The sequence below is a fragment of the Natrix helvetica genome (assembly GCF_964273705.1).
Source record: "Natrix helvetica genome assembly, chromosome: Z".
Classification (NCBI taxonomy): Eukaryota; Metazoa; Chordata; class Lepidosauria; order Squamata; family Natricidae; genus Natrix; species Natrix helvetica.
Window position 1 is genome coordinate 135,365,108 of NC_138554.1, and position 26,329 is coordinate 135,391,436.

Below are 26,329 nucleotides of genomic sequence, written 5' to 3' on the forward strand. Positions count from 1 at the left end.
GGTCGTTAGGTGAGGACCTACAGCAGAGGTGTCAAACTGGTGGCCTGCAGGCCAGATGAGTCACGCTCAACTCAGCTCCGCGAAGGAGGAAAATGTCATGAAACATCACATAACGGCAAGTTTGACACCCGTGGCATACAGGGATCCAAACTATTTCTGGAAAATGCCTGCAGTTCAATCCCCATGCACCCCATTGAAGTTAGGGGCCTGGCCTAAATGTAAAGTGACATCCGTTAATGAGGAGGAAAACCTTGCTAGCTGAACTTCTTAAGTGAAAATAAAGTATTTTGCTCTAAATGTTTTTTATGTTCTTGTTTATGCATTTATAGTCCATGGGATACTGTGAAACTCTTCATCTGTTCAAATTTGGATTCACTAGAATTGACTTTTGTCTTTAAGTAAGCGTTTTGGCTTTGGGGCCTATGGGGGAAGATGCTAGTCCTCATGTTTCTCTTACAACATTTAGAATTAGAGACTCCAGATCACTTCCGGTTCCTGGAGGTGACGGACGTTGCCGTCCGCTGCTCATCTCTCTGGTGGGCTCCTTTAGGGAGCACAGGGAGTCTTGGAGGGACCACCTGCCGTAGGGTGGCTTGATGGAGCCCCCAGAAGCGGGGGCAGCCATCGGGGGGTTTCCAGTCTCGCCCCAGGAGCCGAGGAGAGAAGGAGGGCACATGGCATAGCTGTCGGCTGCCTGCGCCTGTGCCGAATGGATTCCGGAAGGAAATAATCAATCAGAAGTTGCAGTGAAGTACTGGAGGTGGGAGGTTTGCCCTAATCTCTTTTAACACCATTTAATGGATGAGCAACAGCTACTCGCAACTTGTGGATTCAATCTATTTGAAGTTACAAGATTGGAGGGTTTTTTTTTTTACCCCCCTCGGTTAAAGCAGCATTTGAACTATCTCTCGATCTTGGAATGGAGTGAGAGAGTAAAACGTTGAATGTACTAACTATGAGAAAGATTTACATCACAATTGCAAGAAGTGATTCCTGAGCTGTTTTAAAAGCCTTATGGAAACTTTGAATAATAATAATAATAATAAATATTTATTTCTTAGCCGCACCCTCTCCCGAAGGACTCGGGGCGGCGTACAACAAAACATAGGAAATAAATATATCGACATACATATAACAAAACATATACCAAGACATATATACGACATATACAAGGAGGAGGTGAACTGATAGATAAAAACAAGTAAAAACACAATGTTTAAAAACCCCTAAATAAATTGAATACAATTAAAATACCCCAAATAAAAAACCCGTCAGGAGCGATATAGTTGGATCAAAGAATGCTTTGCTCCCTGGTTTCCTGTGAGAGGCGGAGCCAAGATAACTCACTTCCTTCTTCTTCTTCACTCTAATAAATGAAACTAGCCTTTTGAAACTACCTTTGAAGAAATTTCTGGCTTTATATTACTATTACCTCCTGAAGGACTTCTGGAGCCTCCCCTGTTTTATGGTCTTTCAGGATTTGGATTATTTGACTCTCTTCTTCTGGCTTGGAACTATGACTGAGGATTAACATTCACTTCTTGGCTTGTCTGCCTCCTTGGTATCACCCAACTGCGCACTCCACAGATGCCATTTCTTCTGCATAAGGATTTACACTTATCCCTGAGCTTAACAAATGGGGCCCAGAAAACCACCGCTGGGGAAGGCAGCCTTGGCACCTGCCTCCTCTGCATCTAGCCCAACGACCCAACAGACAAAAACTTTATCATTCTTACATCAAGAAGTGGCTGGAGAGAGCACAAAGGACTTACCAGTTGCCCAAATGTTTCAGGCTATTATGAAGGGACAGGAAGAACTGAAAAAAGAACTGACAGATTTTAAAGAGCAGCTCAGAGATGCACAGCAGTAAACAATAGAAAATAAGCAGAGGGTTGGAGTACTGGAGGAGGGCGTGGTTGGGCTGAGGGAGGAGGTGAAGGCAACTCAGAAGGGGAATAGAGAACTGGAAAACTTCAGGGTAAAGATGGAATTTGAAAGAATGTCCCTTTTTCTCAGATTCCAGAACCTACCCGAGATAGAAGATGAAGACCTTACGGATATTATGTGTACAATCTTAGCAGAATACATTAAGAGAGATAAATAACAATTGTGGTGGGATATGGACCTGGTTTATAGAATCAATTCAGAATATGCCAGAACACATAATGTTCCAAGGGAAGTCCATGTTAAATTTCTTAGGAAGACCACGAGGGATGAGGTTTTGGGAGCCAAAAGGGGGGAGGGCATTAAAATATAAAGATAAAGAAATTGCCATTCTTAAACAAATTCTGAAAAAAATAAGAGAAAAGAGGAGGAAGTATTCTTCTTTATCAAAGAAATTATATAATAAAGGAATTTGGTTTAAATGGTTATTGCCAGAAGGAATGTTGGTTTTCTGGGTGGGAAATAGAATTAGAATTAATTCAGTTGTGGAGGCAGAGGCCTTCATGAAAAAACACAGTTCCCTCCTAGGATGAAACTATAAAAGGTAGTGAAAAAGGTGATAATATACAAGATATGAGGGAGGGAGGGGCTGCACCCCCCCCCCAGGGGACAAGGGGGAGGGAGCAATACGGAAAAGACTCAGGTCACAAAAATAAAGGTATTTGAAATATTACTGTAATTGTTGATATATTAGAAAGTGATAAAAGAGATGATTGAACATATGGTTGATACAATGTATAATAAGATGCTGTTTTTGCTTATCTTTTATCTTTTGTTTTTCTTTCTGTAAAAGTTGTGAGATTTGGGGAGATTTCTACTTTCAGCATGATGTAGCTGCCAAAAGTTTTTGTATATCCACCTACCCTTCCCTATAAATGTTTAAAAACCAATAAAATTATTTAAAAAAAAATAGAATTAGAGACTCCTAGTAGGACGGCTTTCAGCACCAAACTAAAAGTGGAATGTGGTTTGTTTGGGAAGTTAAAACTTATATCATGTAAGTTTTTAAGATTTATTTTTTCCTGGTGCTCCTGTCTACCGTAATCAACATTTTTATTGGTATTGGTATTTCTTGGTATTTTATTTTTTCATTGTTAACTACTCTCAGTTCATGGTTCAATTACAGAATCCAAATTTGATGAGTACAGGTAGTCCTCGATTTACAACCATTCATTTAGTGACAAATCGAACTTACAACAGCACTGAAAAAAGTGACTTATGCCTATTTTTCACTCTTACAACCATTGCAGCATCTCCATGGTCATGTGATCAAAATTCAGCCGCTTTGCAACTGATATGCATTTATGACGGTTGTCATGTCCCGGAATCATGTGGTTCCCTTTTGTGAACTTTTGACAAGCAAAGTCAACGGGGCACTTAACAACGGAGTGATTCACTTAACAAAGGTTGCAAGAAAGGGTCATAAAATTGGGCATAACTCACTTAACAGCTGTCTTGCTCATCAATGGAAATTTTGCACTCTATTGCGGTCGTAAGTTGAGGACTGCCTGTGGTCACAGCAGGAACAATAGGGGGGAAAATATCCAGATTCTTATCCTGTTGAAATGCAGCCACCCTGAGCTTTCAAATCAAGGGGGAAAATTTCAAATACGCAAATAATAACTAGACCCACTTACCCTCCATCTGAGCCATTGCGACACAACAAAAAGTCTTCAGTGCCATTTTTCAGTTGGTAGTTTTCTGCAAAATCAGAAAGACCAGCTCTATAAATAATGGAACAGCTTCTCAGACCCGTGGTTTTCAATCGTCAAAATATTAGGATGTCCTGCAAACAAATCAGCTCTGTTTTCCCAAACTTTCTTCCGTTCCATCCCTCCAGATTCTTAGAAAACATCTTTCTCTTAATATTCAGTCAAAAATACATCTTTGTCACCCCCTGTCTTTCTGGATATGTTGTTTTTAAATACAAAATATATATAAATGGCTGTGTGTGTGTGTGTGTTCCAGCATAACTCTGAAACACCTGGAGCAATTTCAACCAAATGTGGTACATAGATGACTTACTCTCCGGAAACAAATACTGTGGGGGTAAGACACCCCTAAAACTCCTCGGTGTGTTTGTTCTGTTATGATATAGCCTGTTGTGCCTTCAAATGGCTTCTACTGTACTGCCGTAAAATGGCTTCTACTGTACAACTCAGTGGAATTGCCATGGTAACGGCTTCACAGTACTCCACAAGAGGGCTCCCTCTGGTAAGGAGGAAAATCCAACATTAGAAATTATTTTTGGTCCGGACATTTTCCCCTTATAAATAAATACCTCGGCAACTATGGATTATCAGCTAATTTTAAATAAAAAGGTCAAGACAATCTCCCTTCACATAATCCCCGACCTCCGGTCCTTCCGACGCACCCTAAAAAGTTGGCTTTTCCAGCAAACCGGCCTGACCTGTTAATTTTATCTAATTTTTAAATGTTAGTGTTATATTAATTCGGTTTGTTTCTTGGATTGTTTCTAATTGTCTTTTAAGTTTTGTAATATGTGTTTTTAATGCTGTACGCCGCCCTGAGTCCTTTGGGAGAGGGGCGGCATATAAATCCAATAAAACAAACAAACAAACAAACAAACCTACATCCTGAGGTTTTTAAAGTCCCAAATATGAGATTGAATTCTTACTGCCTCATTCTGGGATATATATTTCCCCCCCACTTTCCATACATAGCCCAAAGAGGAGGCTCAAATATACGATGTCTTAATCGTCATGGCAGGAGCTTAGGTATCTTACCTTCAGTGTTGATGAAAACCTCATAGGAAATGTTACTTATGCTCTGATTGATAAATTCCGTATAGTTCCTGACACATTTCTGTTTCAGGTGTCCCTTGAAGAGTTGGAGGCCAATGAGGGCAAAGACACTCAAACAGAAAACAGTCAAGATCATCACATCTGTGAGTTTCTTCACCGACTGGATCAAAGCTCCAACAATGACCTTCAGACCTGCAAGGAGGTACAAGAATGAAAGAAATGTCAAGATCATAAGAACTGGAGATCATCAGTGCTAGTGATATTGGTAATGAAAACAAGAAAACAATCAAGCTCACAGAGCAACAAGGATCCCTGGACACCTTTAATCTCAACATTAAAAAGATGTGGAGACTCTAGAAAAAGTGCAGTGAAGAGAAACAAACAGAGGGCTAGAGGCTAAACATACAAAGAACGGTTGCAGCAATTGGGCATGTCTAGTTTCCATGATGGCGAACCTATGGCACGCGTGCCAGGGGTGGCATGCAAAGTCCTGTCTGCTGGCATGCATGCCATCGCCCCAGGTCCGATCTCTGTGGCGTTTCTTTCGTGAGCTCTTGTTTCCCTGCAAACGACGAAACAGAAGCTCACAAAAGAAAAAGATCTTACCTCTTGCCACACTGACAGTGTTGGGATGCCCTGCCAGCTGTTCTTCGGGTCTCTGATGCACATGCGTGCATGTCCATGACCTTTCCGTTGCATGGGCATGTGCACGCATGCAGTTTTGGCACTCGGTGTCTAAAAGATTCACCGTCACTGGTCTAGTTTAATAAAAGAAGGACTAGGCATGATGTGATAGCAATCTTCCAACAGCTACAAAGAAGAGCGGGGTCAGCCTTTTCTCCAAAGCACGTAAGGGCAGGACAAGAAGCAATGGAGGGAAACTAATCAAAGGTAGACACCCCACCCCCCACCTAGAATTAAGAAGAAATTTCCTGACAGCGAGAGCAATTAATTATCTTCAGACGTTGTGGGTGCCCCAACACTGGAGGTTTTTAAGAAGAGATTGGGTAACTGCTTGTCTGAAATGGTATAGCGCAGTGATGGTGAACCTTTTAGACGCCAAGTGCCCAAACTTTCATGTGCGCATATGCCCAAACTGAAATGTTTGCTTGCATGCGTGGGTATGCATGGATGTACGCGTGTGTGGGCATGCACATATGCGCAGCAGAGACCCAAAGATCAGCTGGCCGGCAGGAGGCGGGGCATCCCAACACCAGCAGTGCGGCAAAAGGTAAAATCATTTTCTTTCATAAGCTTCTGTTTTGTTGTTTGCAGGAAAACAGAAGCTCACGAAAAAAACGCCATGGAGATCTGACGGGGGTGGAAGCGCACGTGCCAGCAGAGAGGGCTCTGTGTGCCACCTCTGGCATGTGTGCCATAGGTTCGCCATCACGGGTATAGCGTATAATGCTTGAGCAAAGGGTTGGATTAGAAGATCTCCAAGGTCCCTCCCAACTCTGTTGTTTTGTTGTTCTTATCACCATGAGAAATGATTCCAAAAGTTTCATACCTGGGACAATGGAAATTGTTTTCAATGCTCTCAACACTCGGAACATCCGAAGGACAGAGACATTTCCCAGTTCTATAAGCTCTCCTATATACCTGTAACATCAACATACAGCAAATGTCAGTGTTAGGGCCTTCTCTAGATCTGGGAGAGAGGGTTGATTCTAACTGTTTAAACTCCCATTAAGCGTCACCAATCAGTGGGAAGAAACAGCTATCAGGAATTGATCGGTACCAACCTAGTCCAGCAACAATATTATTATTATTATTATGATGGTCTTTTCAAACATAGAAGTGGTATGGTGGCCTAGAGGTGGAGCTCTCGCCTCACAATCAGGAGGTTGTGAGTTTGATCCTAGGTAGAGGCAAATATTTCTCTGAGAATAGATCTGCTGAACAAAAATCCGCATTGGTGACAGGAAGGGCATCTGGCCATGAAAACACTTTGCTAGCTCCATTCAGTTTCCCAGACTCCACCCCGCAAGGCATTATGGGGTCCTTAAATGAAGATGATGGCATTACACACATAACGCCAGATGTTCAGACTGGGTTTCACATTTTTGGTCATCTTGTTAAGTTCTTCGCAAAGATCTGGGACAGACAGGTGCTGTCATTTAATAATATTAAAGGTATCATTTTAGGATGTAAGCTGTTCCATTTAAAGCTGCCTATTGCAATTATTATCAAATGCCCTTGCAGCCTATCTCGCCACGAGGCTACTTTAGTAGCAAAAAAATGGTTATTGAAGCATTCTGGGCTGGTATTTTTGCAAAATAAATAAGTGCAAAATAATTCAAAACTGAAATATGCAAATCAACGCAAAAATTAGATACGAGTGGAAAGTCTGACATCTGGGGATTAATTGCTCACGGAGAACTTCAAGACTCTTTCTCAGAGGTGCCCACAGGAGAAGGAACATCAAAATGACAGTCCCAACCATGCAAACAACCCCCTCCCTTTTTTCCCTATGTATCATGATGCATATAGAAAAGGAGCAGGGCTTTGTTCACCTGATGGTAGTCACTTTCTAGATTTTTTTTACCCCTCTCTGTAGAAACACGCTCACACACACACATACACGTAACAGCAGTTTAGTGGGTTAATTAATATCCCCCAGCAATTCCCTTCACTAAAAACCCAGAACTGTCCCAATTAAGTCCGGTCAAAAGCAGGTCAATGTTAGTCCAGAGAGCAATGGCCAAGGAGTCCACAGGGCACTTGAAAGTTTCCCGAACAAGATAAATTCACCAGGCGAAATTAAACCCACGACATAAGAGGCAAGAAAAGTCTAGAGTTCACATGCCATGAGACAAAGTCAAGACATAGTCTTAATCCAAAACAAGGCAGAGATCCCAACAAACAAGACAAATGTAGCTAGGAAAGGAACGCATCGTCTCCATCTGACTGCTGTGCTAAATAGCCAATTTCTGGTGCAGCCTATCAAGAGGCTGCCTCCTCGCGAGTGATCGGGATGACCTTCGCTGCTCCTGCCTTTACTCTGCCCTACTTGGTGGCGCAGTGGTTAGAAAGCAGTATTGCAGGCTAATTCTGCCAATTGCTAGTAGCTCGATCCTGACCGGCTCAAAGTTGACTCAGTCTTCCATCCTACTGAGGTCAGCAAAATGAGGACCTAGATTGTTGGGGGCAATAGGCTGACTCTATAAACCGCTTAGAGAGGCACGTAAAAGCACTTATGAAGTAGTATATAAGTCTAAGTGTTAATTGCTAGTGCTATGTGTCCTCAGGTCAGGTGCAGAAGGCAGTTCGTCTTTCTCATCACTAACCAGCTACAGCTGTGTGCTTTCCCCACATGAAGCCTCAGTTGTGCTGCTGCAGTTGTGGTTCAGCCAAATTCCTCTCAGCCAGCTGGTTGACTAACTCCCCTCCAAAATTGTCCGGGACTGGTTCATCCTCCTCCAAATTGACATCTGGAGAGGTATTAGGGGAAGCTTCCATGTGAGTCATCTCACATACACTCATGGATTCCCTACGTCTCAATCAGAGGTGAGATTCAGCAGGTTCTGGCCAGTTCTGGAGAACCGGTAGCGGAAATTTTGAGTAGTTCGGAGAACCGGTAAATACCACCTTTGGCAGGCCACGCCCCCATCTATTCTCTGCCTCCCGAGTCCCAGATGATCTGGAGGGAATGGGGATTTTGCAGTAACCTTCTTCCTGCCACACCATCAAGCCACACCCACCGTGCCACGCCCACAGAACAGGAAGTTAAAAAATTTGAATCCCACCACTGTTCTGAATCTTGGCAGCATTTTTAAAGACAGAATTCCTCCCCGTCTTTCAAACAGGATTATTCTCTGTACAAGACAGAGGAATGGCCTCATGAGGCCTGTAATTGCCTCTTTGGTTTCCTTTCAGGAGGGTTTATGGGATTAAAATGTGACGCTTCTTGTCGGAAAATATTGATATTGATCCTTTTTTCTCCCTTGACAGGAAAATTCAGGCTTAGGAACATTTCCATACTGTGTGTGTGGTGTTGGTGGTGGTGGTGGGTATCTTAGTAGCCAGGCTGCCAGGCTCTTGAAAACTTGGAAAGTTGCCAGAATAGATGACAATTTCATTGTCATATTTTAGTGGCTTGTAGATCTTGGCCCCTTAAAGATGGGTGGACTTCAACTCCCAGAGTTTCCCAGCCAGAAGTAGAGAATAAATGGAACCATATTTACAGATTGGTCATCTTGGATTACAAAGGGATGATAAATCCTAGGGCACATGTGCCAGAAGTGGCATGCAGAGCCATCTCTCTGGCACGCCAGCCATTGCCCGTTGTTCTTCTGGGTTCATGCGTGCCGACCAACTGGTCTTCACATGCATGGGAGCGGAAGGGCAACCTCCTGGTGCGTATGTGTGGATTGGGAAGCTGAGCTTCCAGTTTCTGGTGCACGCATGCATGCCAGCCAGCTAGTTGTTGTGCATGTGGGAGCACCAGTCTCCTGGTGTGCATGCGTGCACCAAGAAGCTGAGCTTCCGTTTTCCAGCATGTGCGTGCATGCTGGCCAGCTGGTCTTCATGCACGCATGCATGCCAGAAACTGGAAGATGAAATGACCAGCATGCATATGCATACCGTAAACTGGAAGCTCAGCTTCCCGGCACGCGCATGTGTGCTGGGAACTGTTCTTCCAGTTTCCAGTGTTCTCATGCATTTGCACTCTGGAGCTGCTCTTCCAGTTTCTGGTGCTCCCCCACACATGCTCTCCTGTTTTGGCCCTTAACACTAACAATGCTAGATATAGTCCTCAACTTACAGCTTTTTGTTTAGTAAGTCTTTGAAGTTACAACAGCACTAAAAAAAAGTGACGTGATTGTTTTTCATGCGATCATTGCAGTATCCTCATAGTCAGGTGATCCAAATTGGGCATTTGGCAACTGGCATGTACTTATGGCGGTTGCAGTGTCCCAGGGTCACGTGATCACCAGTTATAACCTTCCCAGCTGGTTTCCCACAAACGAAGTCAATGAGGGAAGCCGGAATTGCTTAATGACTGTTTGATTCACTTATGTATTGCAGCGATTTGCTTAATAACTATGGGAGGAAAAGACCATAAGCCTGGGGGCAATTCACTTAACAATTGTGTTGCTGAGCAATTGAAATTATGGTGCCAACTGTGGTCATAAATCAAGAATGGCCTGAATTTCTTCATTCCCCTTCCTAACGGATAAACCCACTCATGCATTATGAAAACTTCTACCTAATTCCGCAAAACGTGTGTGTGTGTGTATTCACATACACACACAGACATACACACACATACATACATACATAAAAACATTTATTTACCTATTTATCTATTAACTTCAATTACAATATTTTTTCCAATATTGGTAGAAAGATTGATACTACAAGTCATTCATCTTCGTTTTTTTGTTTTTCATCCAAGTAGATGTATATGTTTGATGAAGGTTCAGAACACAAAAACTCATTAATTTTTCAAGTCAGTCTCTTGGAATCTGCTTTTTGACAACCATGCTAGGACTACAAGCCCCATCTTCCCATACTAACATTCATGCAAAGCATTTAATGGCACTATATTATTATAACTGCACCGAGCAATAGATCCTCTGATTAGCCACCAACTTGGGGACAAAGTGACAGATTTAACTCAATACTTTTTACACAGTATTAAAATCATGCAGCATTAAGAATTTTCCTGGTTAATTGTTTGACCAACGATATGGTTAATTTTGTGGCTATAATATATTTTTCAGTAGCGCTGTTATTATACTGGTAATGGTACCTCATTACTCATCATTAATTGGTTCTGGGAGGTGTAATGAGTACCAAAAAACACTGAGTACCAAATGAATTTTTCCCATGAGGAAAAATGTAGAGAGTCAGAAAGCAGCCGCCAATGACAAGTTTTAGCTTGTGCATTGAGTACCAAACAAACAATGAATACTGGGACAAAGTGTTCATATCAAAATGCATGGAGTGCCAAATTGGTACTCAAAGTTGTTGAGTACCAAGGTCATCATTGCTTTGTTTTGCAATTTTTTCTCTGTTTTATTCTACCATCTTTATAACGTACTGTGTTTCCCCGAAAATAAGACAGGGTCTTATTTTCTGTTGACTCCTGAAATAAGCGCTTGCCTTATTTTCAAGGAGGTCTTATTATTTGTTAGGTGCAGGAGGGGGCGAGCAAGGTCATCTCATGGCTGTTGTTGTGTTGCAATATTTTCTGGGAGGGCTTATTTTTCTGGGAGGGCTTATTTTAGCGCATGCACTCAAAAGCCCGATTGGGCTTATTATCCATGGAGGTCTTATTCTGAGGGAAACAGGGTAGGAAGGGAATATAAGCTGCTCAGATACTAGTATCTGGGCTGGAAGAATAAGAAAGGGCCATGGAACAAACAATAAATAAATAATTACTGCCAACTCTTGGGGGGAAAAACGAAGGAGAACCGCTCCTTAATTATAGGCTGTTCAAAGGAGAAGGGTGACACTTACGCCATCACGATGACACTGAAATCCAGCCAGTTCCATGGGTCCCGGAGGAAAGTGAATTCATTCAAGCAGAACCCTCTTGCCAGAATCTTGATCAGACATTCAAAAGTATAAATTCCAGTGAAAGTATACCTGAGTAGAGGAAAAACACAAGGCAGGGTCAGCAGTTTTTCAGACCCCTTGGATGCCAATGCCTTAGTCTGCCCCTTCCCCTAAGAAAACATTGGGTGAGAATGCCAGATCCCATGTAGAGATATTGGAGGAATTCCCCTGAGAACCTCACATTTATGGCTATAGGCCGTCCTCACCCAGCCCATGAGGCACCCCATGCTCTGTTCTCATTGGCAAAGCTCTTGAGTAAAGGCCTTTGACACCATAACCGAGGGTCGGAGGGACACACGCGTCCCTCTGCTTTCATCAGCAAAAGCTTTTTGCAAATACAATACAATACAATACAATACAATAGTAGAGTTGGAAGGGACCTTGGAGGTCTTCTAGTCCAACCCCCTGCCTAGGCAGGAATCCCTATACCGTTCCAGACAAATGGCTATCCAACATCTTCTTAAAGACTTCCACATGGGGCATTCACAACTTCAGTGTTGGGGCATTCACAACTTCTGGAGGCAAAGCAACCAAAGCCTGTAGGGACACAACATCTTGGTCCCTGCAGCTTCAGCAACCCTTGGCTCAAGCCTGGAGAGGAGGCAGCTCTGTTGATCATCGAAATCTAAGTCAGATAGGAGACCCAGTTGGGCAGGATGGGGGGGTGGTGGAGTATGAGATATCTCAGTAGGTCAAGGGAAGCCTTGGGTGGTCAGAAGCACTAGGCTGAGATACCTCGTGCTCTTAATGACTCACACATTCAGTTAGTGAATATGTGGGCAAAAGCAGGGAGTGATTACGTTCAAGTTATGTGATTCACTCCTGCAAATCCTTGGATTACGAATGTAATAGCCAGGCTCCATTACATTCGTAACTTGAGGATTACCTGCACTTATATTTTTGTTGTCTCACCAGGTTCAAGGTTGACTCAGCCTCCCATCCTTCTGAGGTGGATAAAATAAGGACCCATATTGTCGGGGGCAAGAGGCTGACTCTAAATCACTTAGAGAGGGCTGTAAAGCACTGTGAAGCGGTATATAAGTCTAAGTGCTGTTGGTATTTGTCTTGCAACAGATATCTCTTCAGGAAGTAGTAGAAAACTTTGAGTTAGTTCAGCTACATACCAGTTCTGATATAAGATGAGGCGCATTTTTGCTGATAAAATCAGAGCCTCCATCGTTTTTACTGTTACAGTTGTTGTTTTTTTCCAAATGGAAATTTAACTCCTCTCCACTTCTTCATCAGCTTATAATTTCAGCAAGAGCATGTGTGCATTTTCTAGCACGCTTCCCAAGCACATTTTCACACAATCTTCCTAGTGTGTATGTTTCTCCTAATTAATATTGATTTCTTTATGACTTACACATGTAATGGAGTTTGTTAATTATGGTTGTGTTGCCGTGACACTCATAAAGGACATCATTACTTGACTGACCTGGTTGTGTGGTTTTTATTTGTGGCAGTCATTAAGCAAAGCCATTGCTCATTCTGGGGTGAGCTTTGTCAGAAACTACTGGTAAATACTGGTTTTCAAGGGGGGAAAAGTCATAATAGCAATAGCAGTTAGATTTGTATACTGCTTCACAGTGCTTTACAGCCCTCTCTAAGCAGTTTACAGAGTCAGCCTCTTGCCCCCAACAATCTGGGTCCTCATTTTACCCACCTCGGAAGGATGGAAGGCTGAGTCAACCTTGAGCTGGTCAGGATTGAACTTCTGACAGTCAGCAGAATTAGCCTGCAATACTACATCCTAACCACTGCATCAACATGGTTCTTTGTAGCCGTAGTCACATGACAGGGCACTGCAAACAAATGTAGGCTGGTTGCCAAGTGCCCAAAAGTCACCTGCCTGTGGGGGAGTGAAACTAGGTCATAAATACCTTTACAGGGGGGGGGGGGTCAGTCATAACTTTGAATGATTGCTAAGTGATAATTGGTCGTAAATCAAGGACTATCTGTAATGTGTTCAGTTTATTATTTTGAAATCACACATACACACATACACAATTTCTATATAAAGACACACTAATTTAAAACAAACTAAGACAAGAGGTCTCTCTGTCTGTTGTTACTCTATAATCATTCTTAAAGTTTACAGAACATTTGGAGGTGGATATATATTTTTATATTTTTTTTATAGAGGGACCTGGTGGCTCAGCAACTAAGATGACGAGCTTGTCGATCAGAAAGGTCGGCAGTTCGGCGGTTCAAATCCCTAGCGCCGCATAACGGAGTGAGCTCCCATTATTTGTCCCAGCTCCTACCAACCTAACAGTTCAAAAGCATGTAAAAATGTAAGTAGAAAAATAGGAACCACCTTTGGTGGGAAGGAAAAAACGTTCCGTGCACCTTCGGCATTTAGTCATGCCGGCTACATGACCACGGAGGCATCTTTGGACAACGTTGGCTCTTTGGCTTTGAAATGGAGATGAGCACCGCCCCCTAATGATGTCATGCTGGCCACATGATCATGGAAATGTATTCAGACAATGCTGGCTCAATGGCCTTCGCACAGAGATGAGCAGCGCCCCCTAGAGTCTGCAACAACTAGCAGGGTAAAATCTGCAGACTCCTTTACTTTTTTCACCCTTTTTTAATGCAATAATGCATTGCAATGAAAATGGAACAATATTGATAAAACTACTTACTCAACATATTTGCTTGAAGAATTCTCTTTGCTGTTTGTCTGTGATGAATCCGAAAGAGCCATGAAAACGCAATTCGTTAAAATAGTGAGCATGATAAACCAAGTAAACAATGTGAATTATAGGAGTTCAGGAAAATGATATTTTAGGAACATGACACTAGTCCTCACTGTCCATTAGCTCACAAATACTGTCCACATTAAATTGTTGCTTCCGATTCCCAATTTATTTAAAAGAGATAAAAATAAATAACACTGAACTAGCTGGGGGAGAAATTATTTAATCTGTAAACACCAGGCATTTCCTTGCATTTTTCCTGGAGAACATAGGGACTTTCTCGTAAAATAAAATAAAAAGCCAGAGTGAAAACAGAAGGGTGAGTGGAGAGGAAGCAATTATGTAAAGGATATGAATGAACTAAAACTTTAATTGTCATCCGCCTGATTCGGTGGAAAGGACTGAAGATGTACAAAGCATTTGTGGCAGTAAATCGAAAGATTGTTTTTCCTTTGTTCAAGACCATAAATGTCTGCAGAAGAAGAAAAAAGACATTAACTGGAAAGAGTCGCATAAAACCCAATTGCTCCCCAAGAACAGACAGTCCTCGACTTACGACCACACGAACTAGTAGTAAAGATTAGAGTATTTCATGCCTGAATGGAACATCTGCAAGAAAACAACCAAGCTGAGAGAACACCAAGAACTCCTCATAGGAATGGTTTTCTACTTCATAGAGTAGCAATGTTCCTGATGTCCCAGTCCAGTCTGAGCCTTCCTAGTGGTCTCCCATCCACGACCTCTTGAGAATTGACCCTGGTTAACTTTTTGAGGTCAACAAAGTTTGGATAGATGCTGCCTCAATAAGATTTCAAGCAAGCATTTGAAAAAAAAAACTAATCTCATTCTCTCTAAAAGCCCATTGCAATAGATGTCTGTTTTTTCTTACGACACTAATTATACCATTGGCTCACAATAAGCTACTATACCTTGTGATCGTGATAGTAAGGGTCAAGATCTTCCAAGGGTTCTGCAATAAGTTCCACAGGGGGGTTTCCATAAAGGGCAGGGACTTTTTGGCAAGCCTGGAGATCCAGCTGCGGCCTCAGCTTCTCCGCGGGTGGCGAGTCTTTCTTGGCCATGATACGTTTCTTGATGGTGACCAAGGATTCAGGAGTGAATCGGCGAAAGTTTTCTGCACCCAGCAATGCCCCAGTAGCCATTTTTGCATCGTTCTTGTTATGGAACAGAATGATAACCTAAAAATATTGAGCAGAGTAGCCACTCAGATGCCACATGCTCTTTGACTGACATAATGAAGAAGCAGAGTAAGGAAGTACATAAGGAAGCCAATCCACACCATAAATAAATGGGCCCAGCAGAGATTATGCTACCTGAGACTTCTCAGGAAACAACAACTGAATGAAAAACTGCTGGTGATTTTCTACCGCTGCACCAGGGAGAGTATTTTAACTTACTTCATCTGTGTCTGGTTTGCCAATTGCACAGTGGCAAACCATACAGCACTCCAGAGGGTCAACGTCATTGCTCAGAGGATCATGGGCTGCTCTCTCTCTCCTCTTGGGAAGAGCTTTATAGTTCCCGCTGCCTTAAGAAAGTTCAAAACATTCTTAAAGATCCATCTCATCCTGGGCAACCTTTTTTTTTGAACTATTACCATCTGGCAGACGGTACAGGACTATAAAGACAAGGACAAATAGGCTGAAAAAATAATCCCAGGGCAGTAACCATATTGAATTCTATGGTATAGCGCAATATCGGGTTTTCAATTTCAATTACATAGAAAGTAAAGGATGTATGTTTGTGTTTTTAATTTTATAGTTATAATGTACACTGAAGGTGGCATTTAATTTCGTTGCACCATGTCCAATGACAATAAAGTAAAGTAAGTAAACTATATACTGAAATAGGACTACAATATAGATAATCCTTGACCCAAAACCACAACTGAGCCCAGATATTCCAGTGCTGAGCAAGACAGCTGTCAGCCATGCCCCATTTTAATGGCCTTTTTGCCATGGTTGTTAAATGAATCTCTACAGTTGTTAAGTGAATCATGCAATACTTAAACAAATCTGGCTTGCCCCATTGACTTAGGTTGTCTGAACTCCCTAGTAAGGTTGCAAGTGACAATTCCAGGGACACAAAGATGCTGCAACTATCATAAATACAAGTCAGTTGCCAAGCGCCTGAAATCTGAGGACTGTGGAGATACAGTACTTTAACAGTCATAAGTGTGAGAACTGGTCATAAGTCACTTTTTAAATTGCAGTTGTAACTTTGAATAGTCATTAAATGGATGGTTTCTGATCAGGGATGAGTTGCTGCCAGCATTACCCCCAGTTTGCTGTGCTTGCCATTTTGCGCTAACGCATGTGGACAGTTGCTAAAATGTTGCTCTGAGCATGCGCCGAACATTTAAAAAGTAGCAAAAGACATGCTGGCAATGGCATGGGCAACCAAGGAACTTGCGCAGTCATCCGTGCCTATTGGTTTGGTGACCCAGTTGCAAAATCTACTACTGTTTCACCCGAACAAGTGCGAACCGGTAGCAACCCATCTCTGTTTCTGATTTCTGATTGGCTGGGGTGGAAAGTTCTGGAGTAAAGATGCCATTTTTTTTGAAAGCCAGATAGTCCTTGACTTATGACCACAATTGAGCCTAAAATTTATGTTGCTAAGTGAGACAGTCGTCCCATTTTACAAGCTTTCTTGCAACAGTTGTTAAGTAAATCACTGCAATGGTTAAGTTAGTAACATGGTTGCAAAGTGAATCAGGCTTCCCCATCGACTTTGCTTGTCAGAAGGTCGCAAAAGGGGATCACATGACCCCAGGACACTGCCACCGTCATAAACATGAGCCAGTTGCCAAAATTTTGGCCACGGAGAAAGCGATGCTGCAACAATCGTAAAGGTGAAAACAGTCATGTCAATTTTTCAGTGCCTTGTAACTTCAAGTGGTCACTAAACAAAGGTTATAAGTCGAGGACTACCAAACAGTGACAGAACAATATTTGGGAAATATGATCCTATGAGCCTCATAGTACTCATTGAATTATCCCCTTTCAACATGTTATGCAGAGCACAGGAGTCAAAAACAACAAACCAAAGATTATAAAGTTACGATATCAGAAATAAGCAAATTTAACCAAATCTATTTTGCACCAACTTTCTCTCCACACCATTCCACCCTCGCTTCCATCATGCTTCAGTTTATACATTGGTTTTTCTGGAATTCTTGGTGATCTCTAAGCTTGGTTGTTTTCTTGCAGATGTTCCATTACCCAACTAGGTAGTATCATCAATATGAGTGAGTGTTGGCTTTGTTGCCTATTCTTGCCCTGATGATGCTACCTATTTCAATACTGAAAAGTCTACAGGCAAAGAACCAAGATCAGAGACCACCAGAGACTTCACAGCTGAACCCTGAGCTACCTATATTATCTTCTATTTATTTTTATTCTCTACATATTCATATTCACTTTTCAAGACCTCCTCACGTTCACCCAATCGTGTTTTTCTTTCTGTCCATACCAATTGGATTCATTCACTCTTCAAGTACCGTGTTTTTCGGAGTATAAGACGCACCTTTCCCCCCCCCCCCCCCAAAAGAGGGTGAAAATCTGGGTGCGTCTTATACAGCATTTTTGGCCTACCAAAACCCCGCCCCCTTTGCAAAAATGGACGTGAGGAGGGTTTGGGAGACTTGCAAAGTGCTCCTGAGGGCTGGGGAGGGCCGTATTTCCTCGTTTTTGCCCCCCAGCCCCCAAGAGCACTCTACAAGCCTCCCAAAGCCTCTGCATGCCCTTCTTTATTTCTCGTGAAAAACGGGCCTTTTTTTGCTCATTTTTGCCCCCCCCCAAGCCCCCAGGAGCACTCTACAAGCCTCCCAAAGCTCTGCTTTTAATTTTCCACACACTCATCTTAAGCAACCTATTTTCATCAGTGTTCCACTTCCTCCGAAGTTTCTCCTGACATATCCAAGTCTCATCTGAGCTTTCCAGTCTACCTACCATTGCTTGGTATAATAAAGTCTCATCCTGTTACCACACAAAGTCAGCCAGATAGTCATCCAGTTAAGAATTTTTATGTCCTGCCCAATTAAAAACATTCCGGGCAGGTTACAATAAATTAAAATTTTAGACACAGCAATAAAAGTTTCTAGGGCCATGATAGCTATGCCATAGGTGCTATTCATGTGTGCTGGAAGTGGCACACAGAGCCATCACCCATTGCTCTCCCAAGTTCTGGTGTGCTGACCAGCTAGTCTGGCACACATGCACGGGAGTGCCAGAAACCGGGAGAGCAGCTGTCCAGTGCACATGTGCACTGGGAAGATGATCTTCTAGTTTCCAGTGCATGCATGCACACCCTGTCAGGCCTGCAGCTGGTTCCTTTTGGGATCTTTGGCCCGCCACACTTTATTATTCTACTATCCATTTTCTATTGTGGGAAAATGGGAGGGGGGATTGTACAGAGTTAGATGCTACGTAGCCATAACAACATTCTTTCTAGAAAGCCAAGGTCATCCTTTGTCTCTACACCTCTGCAACTGACCGGAACTGGATGGGTGGAAGCTGCCAGCATGGCAGTGGAAGATTGGACCATGTGATGGACTTGTGGGTGTGGGGGCAAGATCTTGAACTTTCAACTGGGTGGAGGAAAACTGAGGAAGTTTTCAGATTCGGGTTTTCCCAGATGTGCCAACATGGCTCTCTTCATCAATTGGAACTTTGAGGAATCCTTTGCCTTGGACTCTGATTTCATTGTGTATGTTATTTGAAACCCTGACACCCTGGCCAGCTGCTCTTCATGCGCGCATGCATGCCAGAAATCGGGAGACCAGGTGGCTGTTGTGCGTCCCCTCCATTTTGGCACTCAGTGCCAAAAAGGTTCACCAACACTGTTCTAGGACAACTCTCTGCGGCCAACTTGCCACTGGACCAGAGTTTCACTAAAGAAATGGTGGCATAGAATCATTAAAGCAAGGGTGCCAAAGGAGGGACAAAATGCATTGTGAATTACAAAAATTAAAATATTTTTAAAATTATTTTAAATAACTGAATTGTGAGTTGTCCCATTCTGGCAATAAAACAAACCAGAATTGTAGAACACAATTGTAATAAAATGTCATCATTTGTAAAGGTCTTTTTAAAAACCATGGGATGTGGGCAAGGAGGCCTTTATGGTCTCTGAGAGTTAAAGTGTTCCAAAGTTAAGATACTAATCTTGGATTTAAAAAAAATATATCATTCATTTGCACAGCCTTTTTAAATCATCAGCTTAGATGCCATTTTCACATGCGCATCAAATAAGGCACTGCTCCCTAAGCAAATTACATCCATATTTTAACATTTCTCCATATACACTGTCTACACCTGCAGTCCCTCAAGGCAGGCAGAAACCTTTTCAACATAGTACTGAAAACATCCTGGGTGCAAGTCAGTCCATTGCATGTACTTCCTTTTTGGTGGGAGGTAGGCAGTCTCACAGACTCACAATTTTAGCTTGTATAGAATAACATACGATATTTAGGGAACATTTGGCAGCATGTCTGACATGCATGCAAAATGCAACAGTGTTATTCTGCAGGAAATGCAGCAGGTATAACTGAAAACTTAGTCTCTCCATACATAGCCTTTTACTTAATGGGTTGCAGCTATTTATTTTCTCGATTGCAGAATTTGTTTCCTTTGGACTGTATTTCTACAGTCATTTTTTTTTTCCAAATGAAGAATGCAACTGACTTGAATGTATTATCTTCCAAACGCAACCCATAAACCTCGTTCAAGATTTACTGCTGTTTTTATTGCTCAAGATAAATGGGATGATGGGACAAGGGTAATTTGAAAAGCTAGGTTTGAATTATGTATGGCTTGATATCACTCTTAGATCAGGCAACAAGGGAATATGTAATTGCTCAAGTCTTCCCTTTGCCAAACTGTAGACACCCATCAGTTAGTAGCTGTGATGATCTGCCCAAATTATGCCTAATAATCAAGCCATCTGGACAAAGGTTTGTTTTGCTCTGGACGTCCCTCTTGGTGTCCACGCACTGATAGAGAAGATGTATCTGAAGGATTTTAGCATGACATTGTTGGTCCTCAACTTGCAACCACAACTGGGATCAGAATTTCCAGTTGCCAAGCACCCAATTTTTTAAAATAAGTTTTTTATTTAATACACATTAAAAACATGGACACGGAGCAAATTTTGATCACATGGTATTGGGTTTGTTGCAAGGGTTGTAAGCACAGGGACTCACTTTTTTTTTCAATGCCAGGGTAACTTTGAACGTTGGCCAAATAAATGGTTGTAAGTCGAGGACTGCTTGGAAAATCGTAATGTCACCCATTTGATGCATTGAGATTACTGATAGGGATTTTCCTATTTATTATCACACACATAGGAAAATATCTACTGCAATTGGCTGAAACCCTGTTTTCCACAGAAGTAAATAAACTCACAAGGCAGTGGTGGGTTACAACCGGAATGCCCCGGTATAGGCATACCGGTGCCTGCCGGGAGGACCAAGTACCATTCTGGTACGGTGCTCCAGAGGGCCTGCCTGCCCGCCCGCCCACCTTACCGGTATTTGAGGTTTTCAAGGCTTCCGCGCACGGAGTGTATGGCGCCTGCACAACACTCCACTGAGCAGCTGGAGTGTCGCAGAGCATTGTGGGTGGTAAGTATGCATGCGCGCATTGCGCACGTGTGCACATGCACTGCACGTGTTCATGTGGTGGACGCCCGGCCCCGTTGCACCGTACCAGTTGCACCGGGATCCGGAACCCACCACTAGCACAAGGAAACCCAAAGTATAGAAGGATGCTGTTCAGAGCATCTCCCATCTCCACCCCTGTTCCCAACACAGGTAACAGTGAAGCATTTGTGAAGTGAGTTTTGCCCCACTTTATGATTTTTCTTGCCATAGTTGTTATCTGAATCGCTGCAAGTTAGTAATCCAGTTGTTAAGTGAACCTGGCTTCCTCGCTTGTCAAAAAAGGTCCCCAAAGGAGATCACATGACTTCAGGACGCTGCAACCGTCGTACATGTGAATCGGTTGTCACTTTTTTCTGTGCTGCTGGAACCTCAAGCAGCCACTAAGTGAACTGTTGTAAGTCGAGGACTACCTGTACCTGAAAGGTCCCCCTTTAAAGATGGTTTTTAGGAAAGCCATTAAAATATCTATCAGACTTATAAGACTGGAAAGTTGTGACCCTTGATCCCTCTGGAACCGAAAAGTCTCTTTTTGCTTAGTTTACTTGACGTCTTTGTTAATGGTCCCAGTGCAATATAGATGTTGATTATGATAGGATGCAGGGAAGAATCAGAATAGCCAGGAGTATAAGCAGGGATGGGATTCAAAAATTTCAGCAACGGGCTCTCTACCTGATGGGCATGTCCATGTGTCCTAGTCAACCTCCTGCACCAAAGGGGGGCATTTTCATCTTCCCCAGGCTCCAGAGGCTTTCCTCGAGCCTCTGGGAGGGCGAAAACTGCCTTCCCTGGGCTCCAGAGGCCCTGCACTTATCTTGCATCCAAAACGGGCCGTGTGGAGACTCCTGGGAGGGGAGGGGTGGAAGACAGGGATGGGTTCTGGTAGTCACTACTGCTGGTTCATTCGTGGGCATGCCTTACGTTCGTGCTTGATGCATGGTGTGCCTGTATGGGCAGTGCAATAAAGACTGCTCTGCGCATATGCAGAAGCAAAAAACAAGATGGTGGCATTTATGGCACCACCAGGAAAACTGGTTTGGGGCCATGGCAGGCCTGGGTTGCTGCCAGTTCCAGTGACCCAGACCGCCAAACCACTACCGATTCAGTCGAAATGGTCCAAACCGGTAGGAACCCACCACTGGGGGGGGGAGGGGAGAGGGGACCAGCCAAAGGTAGGATCTGAACCAGCCATAACGTTCTCCAGAACCTGGGTGAACTCATAGCAGCCCACCCGTGATTATGAGAAAACTGACTCGTATTTATGACGGCTGCAGTGTCCTGGAGTCATGTGACCCTCTTTTGCAACCTTCTGACAAGCAAAGTCACTGGGGAAGCCGGATTCGCTTAATAACCAGGTCCCTGATTTAAGAACTGCACTTAGGAAGTTGGCAAGACAAGTTGTAAAATGGAGCAAAACTCACTTAACAAATTTCTTACTTAGCAACATAAATTTTGGGCTCAATAGTAGTCATAAGTTGAGGACTACCTGTACAGATAATTCTTGACGTAGCCCTTTGTTTAGTAACCAGTCCTCACATTTATGACTGCCACTGTATTGCTATGGTCACATAATTAAAGCATGGGTGCTTGCTTGGCAACCTGCAGTAAATTACAAGGTGTTGTAACATTCTGGAGTCATGTGATTATCATTTGTGTCCTTCCCAGATGACTTCTGACCAATAAAGACAATGGGGGAAGCAGGATTAGCTCAGCAACCGCATAATTCACTTAGCAACTGAAATGATTCATTTAACAACCATAGCAAAAAAAGGTTGTAAAATCAGGTGCAACTCACTTAGCAACCACCTTGCTTAGAAACAGAAATTTGGGTCCCAATTATGGCCATAAATTGTAAGCTACCTATAGGAAGTTACATGAAAATAGAGTCTCCATACATTTTATATTCCTACCAAACCAATGTTTAAGTAGATTGTTTGCTCAGCTTAATTTGAAAACAGGACAGCTAGAGTTATGAGTGAAATCATATGAAACAGATACAGGTCAAAAGCAGACTGATTTTTTTATCCTTACTTACAGCCCTAAAACCAGTTAACTAAAAGAAGTGAATACAACATACAGCAATAAACACCCTTACAATATAAAAAAGCTAAAGCAGCTGATACTGTATTGAAGAGATTGTCTTACTAAAAACCATCACAAAAAGATCCTCAAAAGTAGTTTAGATGTTTTTTTTCTGAAAAGTTAAATATGGTAGTGCAGAGAAGAGCAACAAAGATGATCAGGGGACTGGAGACTAAAACATATGAAGAACGGTTGCAGGAACTGGGTATGTCTAGTTTAATGAAAAGAAGGACCAGGGGAGACATGATAGCAGTCTTCCAATATCTCAGGGGTTGCCACAAAGAAGAGGGAGTCAAGCTATTCTCCAAGGCACCTGAGGGCAGAACAAGAAGCAATGGGTGGAAACTAATCAAGGAGTGACGCAACCTGGAACTAAGGAGAAATTTCCTAAGAGTGAGAACAATTAACCAGTGGAACAATTTTTCTCCAGAAATTGTGGGTGCTCCATCACTGAAAGCTTTTAAGAAGAGATTGAAAAACCATTTGTCTGAAGTGGTATAGGATTTCTGCCTGACCAGAAAGCTGGACTAAGAGACTTCTGTTACACTGTTAATTCCAACCAGAATCCTACAACAGATTTAAATTGTTATTGTATTGTATTGTATTGTTAGGAAAAGTGAACTCTCTCTGTGAGAGACAGAAAACAGATATAAGTTTGTCACTTAAGCATAATGATATCACTCTGTTATCTCCAAGGCCTCCATCAATGAAACCTAATGCTAAATTACAAGGGACTCAATTGAGCCACCCAGTTCCTTCATCTTCATCTAAGAGATATTTCCTCTGTATACAGGTAAAAAAAATAAGCATCTGTCATCCTATAAAGTCAGCATTAAAGATAAAACTTTATGCATTCTCAGCAAATTTTGCTGGTTAACACTTGCTAGAACATTTACTGTCTCCATTCATGGATATACAGGACAGTCAATGTTGACAAACAAGCAATAAATAGACTTTCAGCACCACGGAAAACGCCCATCGATTTGATTAACTTTAATACAAATGTGCCAAATATATGGATTGTGGGGTCCTTTCCTCACCATCGCCAACAATGAGTGTTCTTTTTATACAATCAACAACACCCATATTATTCAAAATAATTTCATGGGTTGAAGACTGGACACTTTTTAGTTCACAAAATATATGCCGATTACCCTGTCGCATTGGCAATAGGAGAGATATTACTGAGGTTGATGGGCACCAAATCTCAGATTTTCTTTGTTACAGGGTGGTGCTGGAATGGGGAACTCCAGTCAGTGGGTACATTTTTTTACTTTAAATTTCCAAAAACCATCTGCCAGCTTTTGACAAGAGGTTACTTTGGAAGGTTCAGTCCAATCAAGGGTCTGGATTTAGGCCAAATGATATTAATTAACAAGGAACTTACAATTGTCGTGAAATTTGAAGGTCAGTATTTCATTAACAATTGAGTGTGCAGAACTGGGTACATTGTAGCATATTAATTGTTGACCTTCAAGCTATAAATATTTTAGTGCCACCGAATGTCATAAAATCAGTCATCATTTTTTCTGCCTTTCTCTTACTTCCATATTATGGAAGTCCCGTATTCTTCTATAAATATTTGTTTTTAAATTGTGGTTAAAGTGTTTTTAGATCTTCATCAGATTTCTATTTTTCATCAGCAATCTCCATCACATAACTCTCACAAAAAAAAAAGAGCTACAATCAAATCTTATACCCAGATTTCACTGCAGGTTTTATATAGCCCTGCATTATTATAAAGACATACATAAACTAAAAGGGGTAAAATAAATTTCCGAAAGGAAAAGAAAAGTAATAGTATAAAACCATTTCCCATTAACTTTTTGGGGTGTGTACTCCAACAAATAGTTTGATTACCAGAACATTATGATTTCCTTCTCTTTAAATATATGCTAAGAAGTCAAAATACCGATAGGATTATTTTTTCCGACTGTTAAACTTGACTGACATAAACATTGTTTAGTTTCCCCCAAAAAGTGTGCACTAGAAAATGTGTATAAATGTAAACACATCAAGAGTTTACCTATTACATTGACAAGTTACAAATAACTTTAAATTACCAGTAAAAGGTATCATCAAAAAAAATTGCAAAATCTCCATTCAGAAAGTTGAATGACATTCAAAGAAAAAAATGCCAGAAATTTAATTTCCCATGCAGTCTCATGAAGTTAACCTGTGGTTTTTTTTGTCACTGCAATTACAAAATTGTTTAGTTTACTAATAATATTAGTACTATATCAAGATGATAAGGAAAAAATTCCAATTATTTGTAATTAGGGAAAGTGATCAATTCAGAATGACTATATACACAAAGTCATTCTATAAATCTCCATTGTGTTATGTTGGGACATCTATATATTTTTATTTTTTGGAAGATTTAACATTTCTCCTCATTCTTGCTAGGAAGAGTGGGGATGTAATCACCCAATTAAATATTTTTATTTCATTGGATGATTACTCAACAATATTTTAACTTTGTTAACAGCCTAAAAGTGCAAATGAATGGTGATAATGTGAGATTATTCCAGATTGTTTGGACCAACTAATTTATTCACCCATTTCTTGACTGAAAGTGTCAGGCAAAGAGATTTCTCTCAATGTTGTTGGGCTTTGCTTGTTATTCTTCATCTCCGTTCATTTAAAATCAATAGAAATCAAAGGCATCACAAACAAAGCATTTTCCACTCCTCTGCTGCCCCAATACATCATTTATATAACCAATACATCATTTTCTTTCTTTTTTTCATTTTTGGGAGTGGGCCCTTTCCAACTTCTCTTCTTCTTCTTCTCCTTCTTCTTCTTCCTCCTCCTCCTTCTCCTCTTCCACTTCCTCTTCTTCTTCCTCTCCTTCTCCTTCTTCTTCTTTCGGTGAATGCATCTGAGACATTAGTTTAACTTCTGAAAAATCCACCTTTAATAGCTTCAATGTGGATTTTTCAATAGTTAAACTAATGTCTCAAATGCATTCACTGAAAGAAGGAGAAGGAGAAGGAGAGGAAGAAGAAGAGGAAGAGGAAGAAGAAGGAGAAGAAGTCACCACTGTTAAATATCAGCATTCTGCCTTGGGAGAAATAAAAAGAGCAGGGAAGTTATAAACCGCAAATGACTTACTTGCTCTTCCTGGATTTCTAAAAAGAAGTCTCTAGGCTGACTTCGTTACATCCAAAAAGAAAGTCAACTCCTCCAAGTGGCTCCCCCAACAAAGAGAAGGGGCGTGGGAGAGAATAGCCCTATTCATTTTTTTAATACAATCATTTCCCTTATTCTCTCTGTGATGTTTCCTTTGCTCAGCACAGCAAGTGTTAGTTTAGAACCGAGGTGTGTACGAGAAAGGGGAGGGCAACTTGGGAGAGTGAAAAGGATGTGTCCCTGTGTGTGTGTGTGTGTGTGAGTGTGTGTGTGTGTGTGTGTGTGTGTGCGTCTGTGTCTACAATCTCAAAGTGAAATGGCTAATGTGGTTTTGCGTAACCTCTTGGGGGAAGCCGTAACGTGAGCAAACAGCTTTGGAGAACTTCCCCCTCTCTCTGTCCTCCCCAGCTGTGCCTTCCAGATGCCCATTTGCATCATCCCCCAGCCAACAGGAA

General features: G+C 41.9%; 1 protein-coding gene and 1 long non-coding RNA gene across 2 annotated transcripts in view; both read right to left on the minus strand.

The window, feature by feature from the left end:
• LOC309401155 (sodium channel protein type 5 subunit alpha-like) overlaps nucleotides 1-14,020 on the minus strand; it is a 97,929-nt gene extending 83,909 nt beyond the window's left edge. The window contains exons 1-5 of the mRNA XM_081970180.1: nucleotides 13,925-14,020; nucleotides 11,178-11,306; nucleotides 6,220-6,311; nucleotides 4,692-4,901; nucleotides 3,582-3,645 (exon numbers count right to left, since the gene is read on the minus strand). Coding sequence (XP_081826306.1) covers nucleotides 3,582-3,645; nucleotides 4,692-4,901; nucleotides 6,220-6,311; nucleotides 11,178-11,306; nucleotides 13,925-14,016 — 587 coding nt within the window. The 5' untranslated portion in view covers nucleotides 14,017-14,020. The remainder of the gene's footprint in view (nucleotides 1-3,581; nucleotides 3,646-4,691; nucleotides 4,902-6,219; nucleotides 6,312-11,177; nucleotides 11,307-13,924) is intronic.
• Nucleotides 14,021-14,329: 309 nt separating this feature from the next.
• LOC309401156 lies at nucleotides 14,330-26,077 on the minus strand. The gene is made up of 3 exons (XR_014176765.1): nucleotides 25,857-26,077; nucleotides 14,908-15,177; nucleotides 14,330-14,450 (listed from the first exon to the last, which is right to left on the minus strand). It is a non-coding gene; the product is annotated as an uncharacterized lncRNA (long non-coding RNA).
• Between the last annotated feature and the right edge of the window lie 252 nt (nucleotides 26,078-26,329).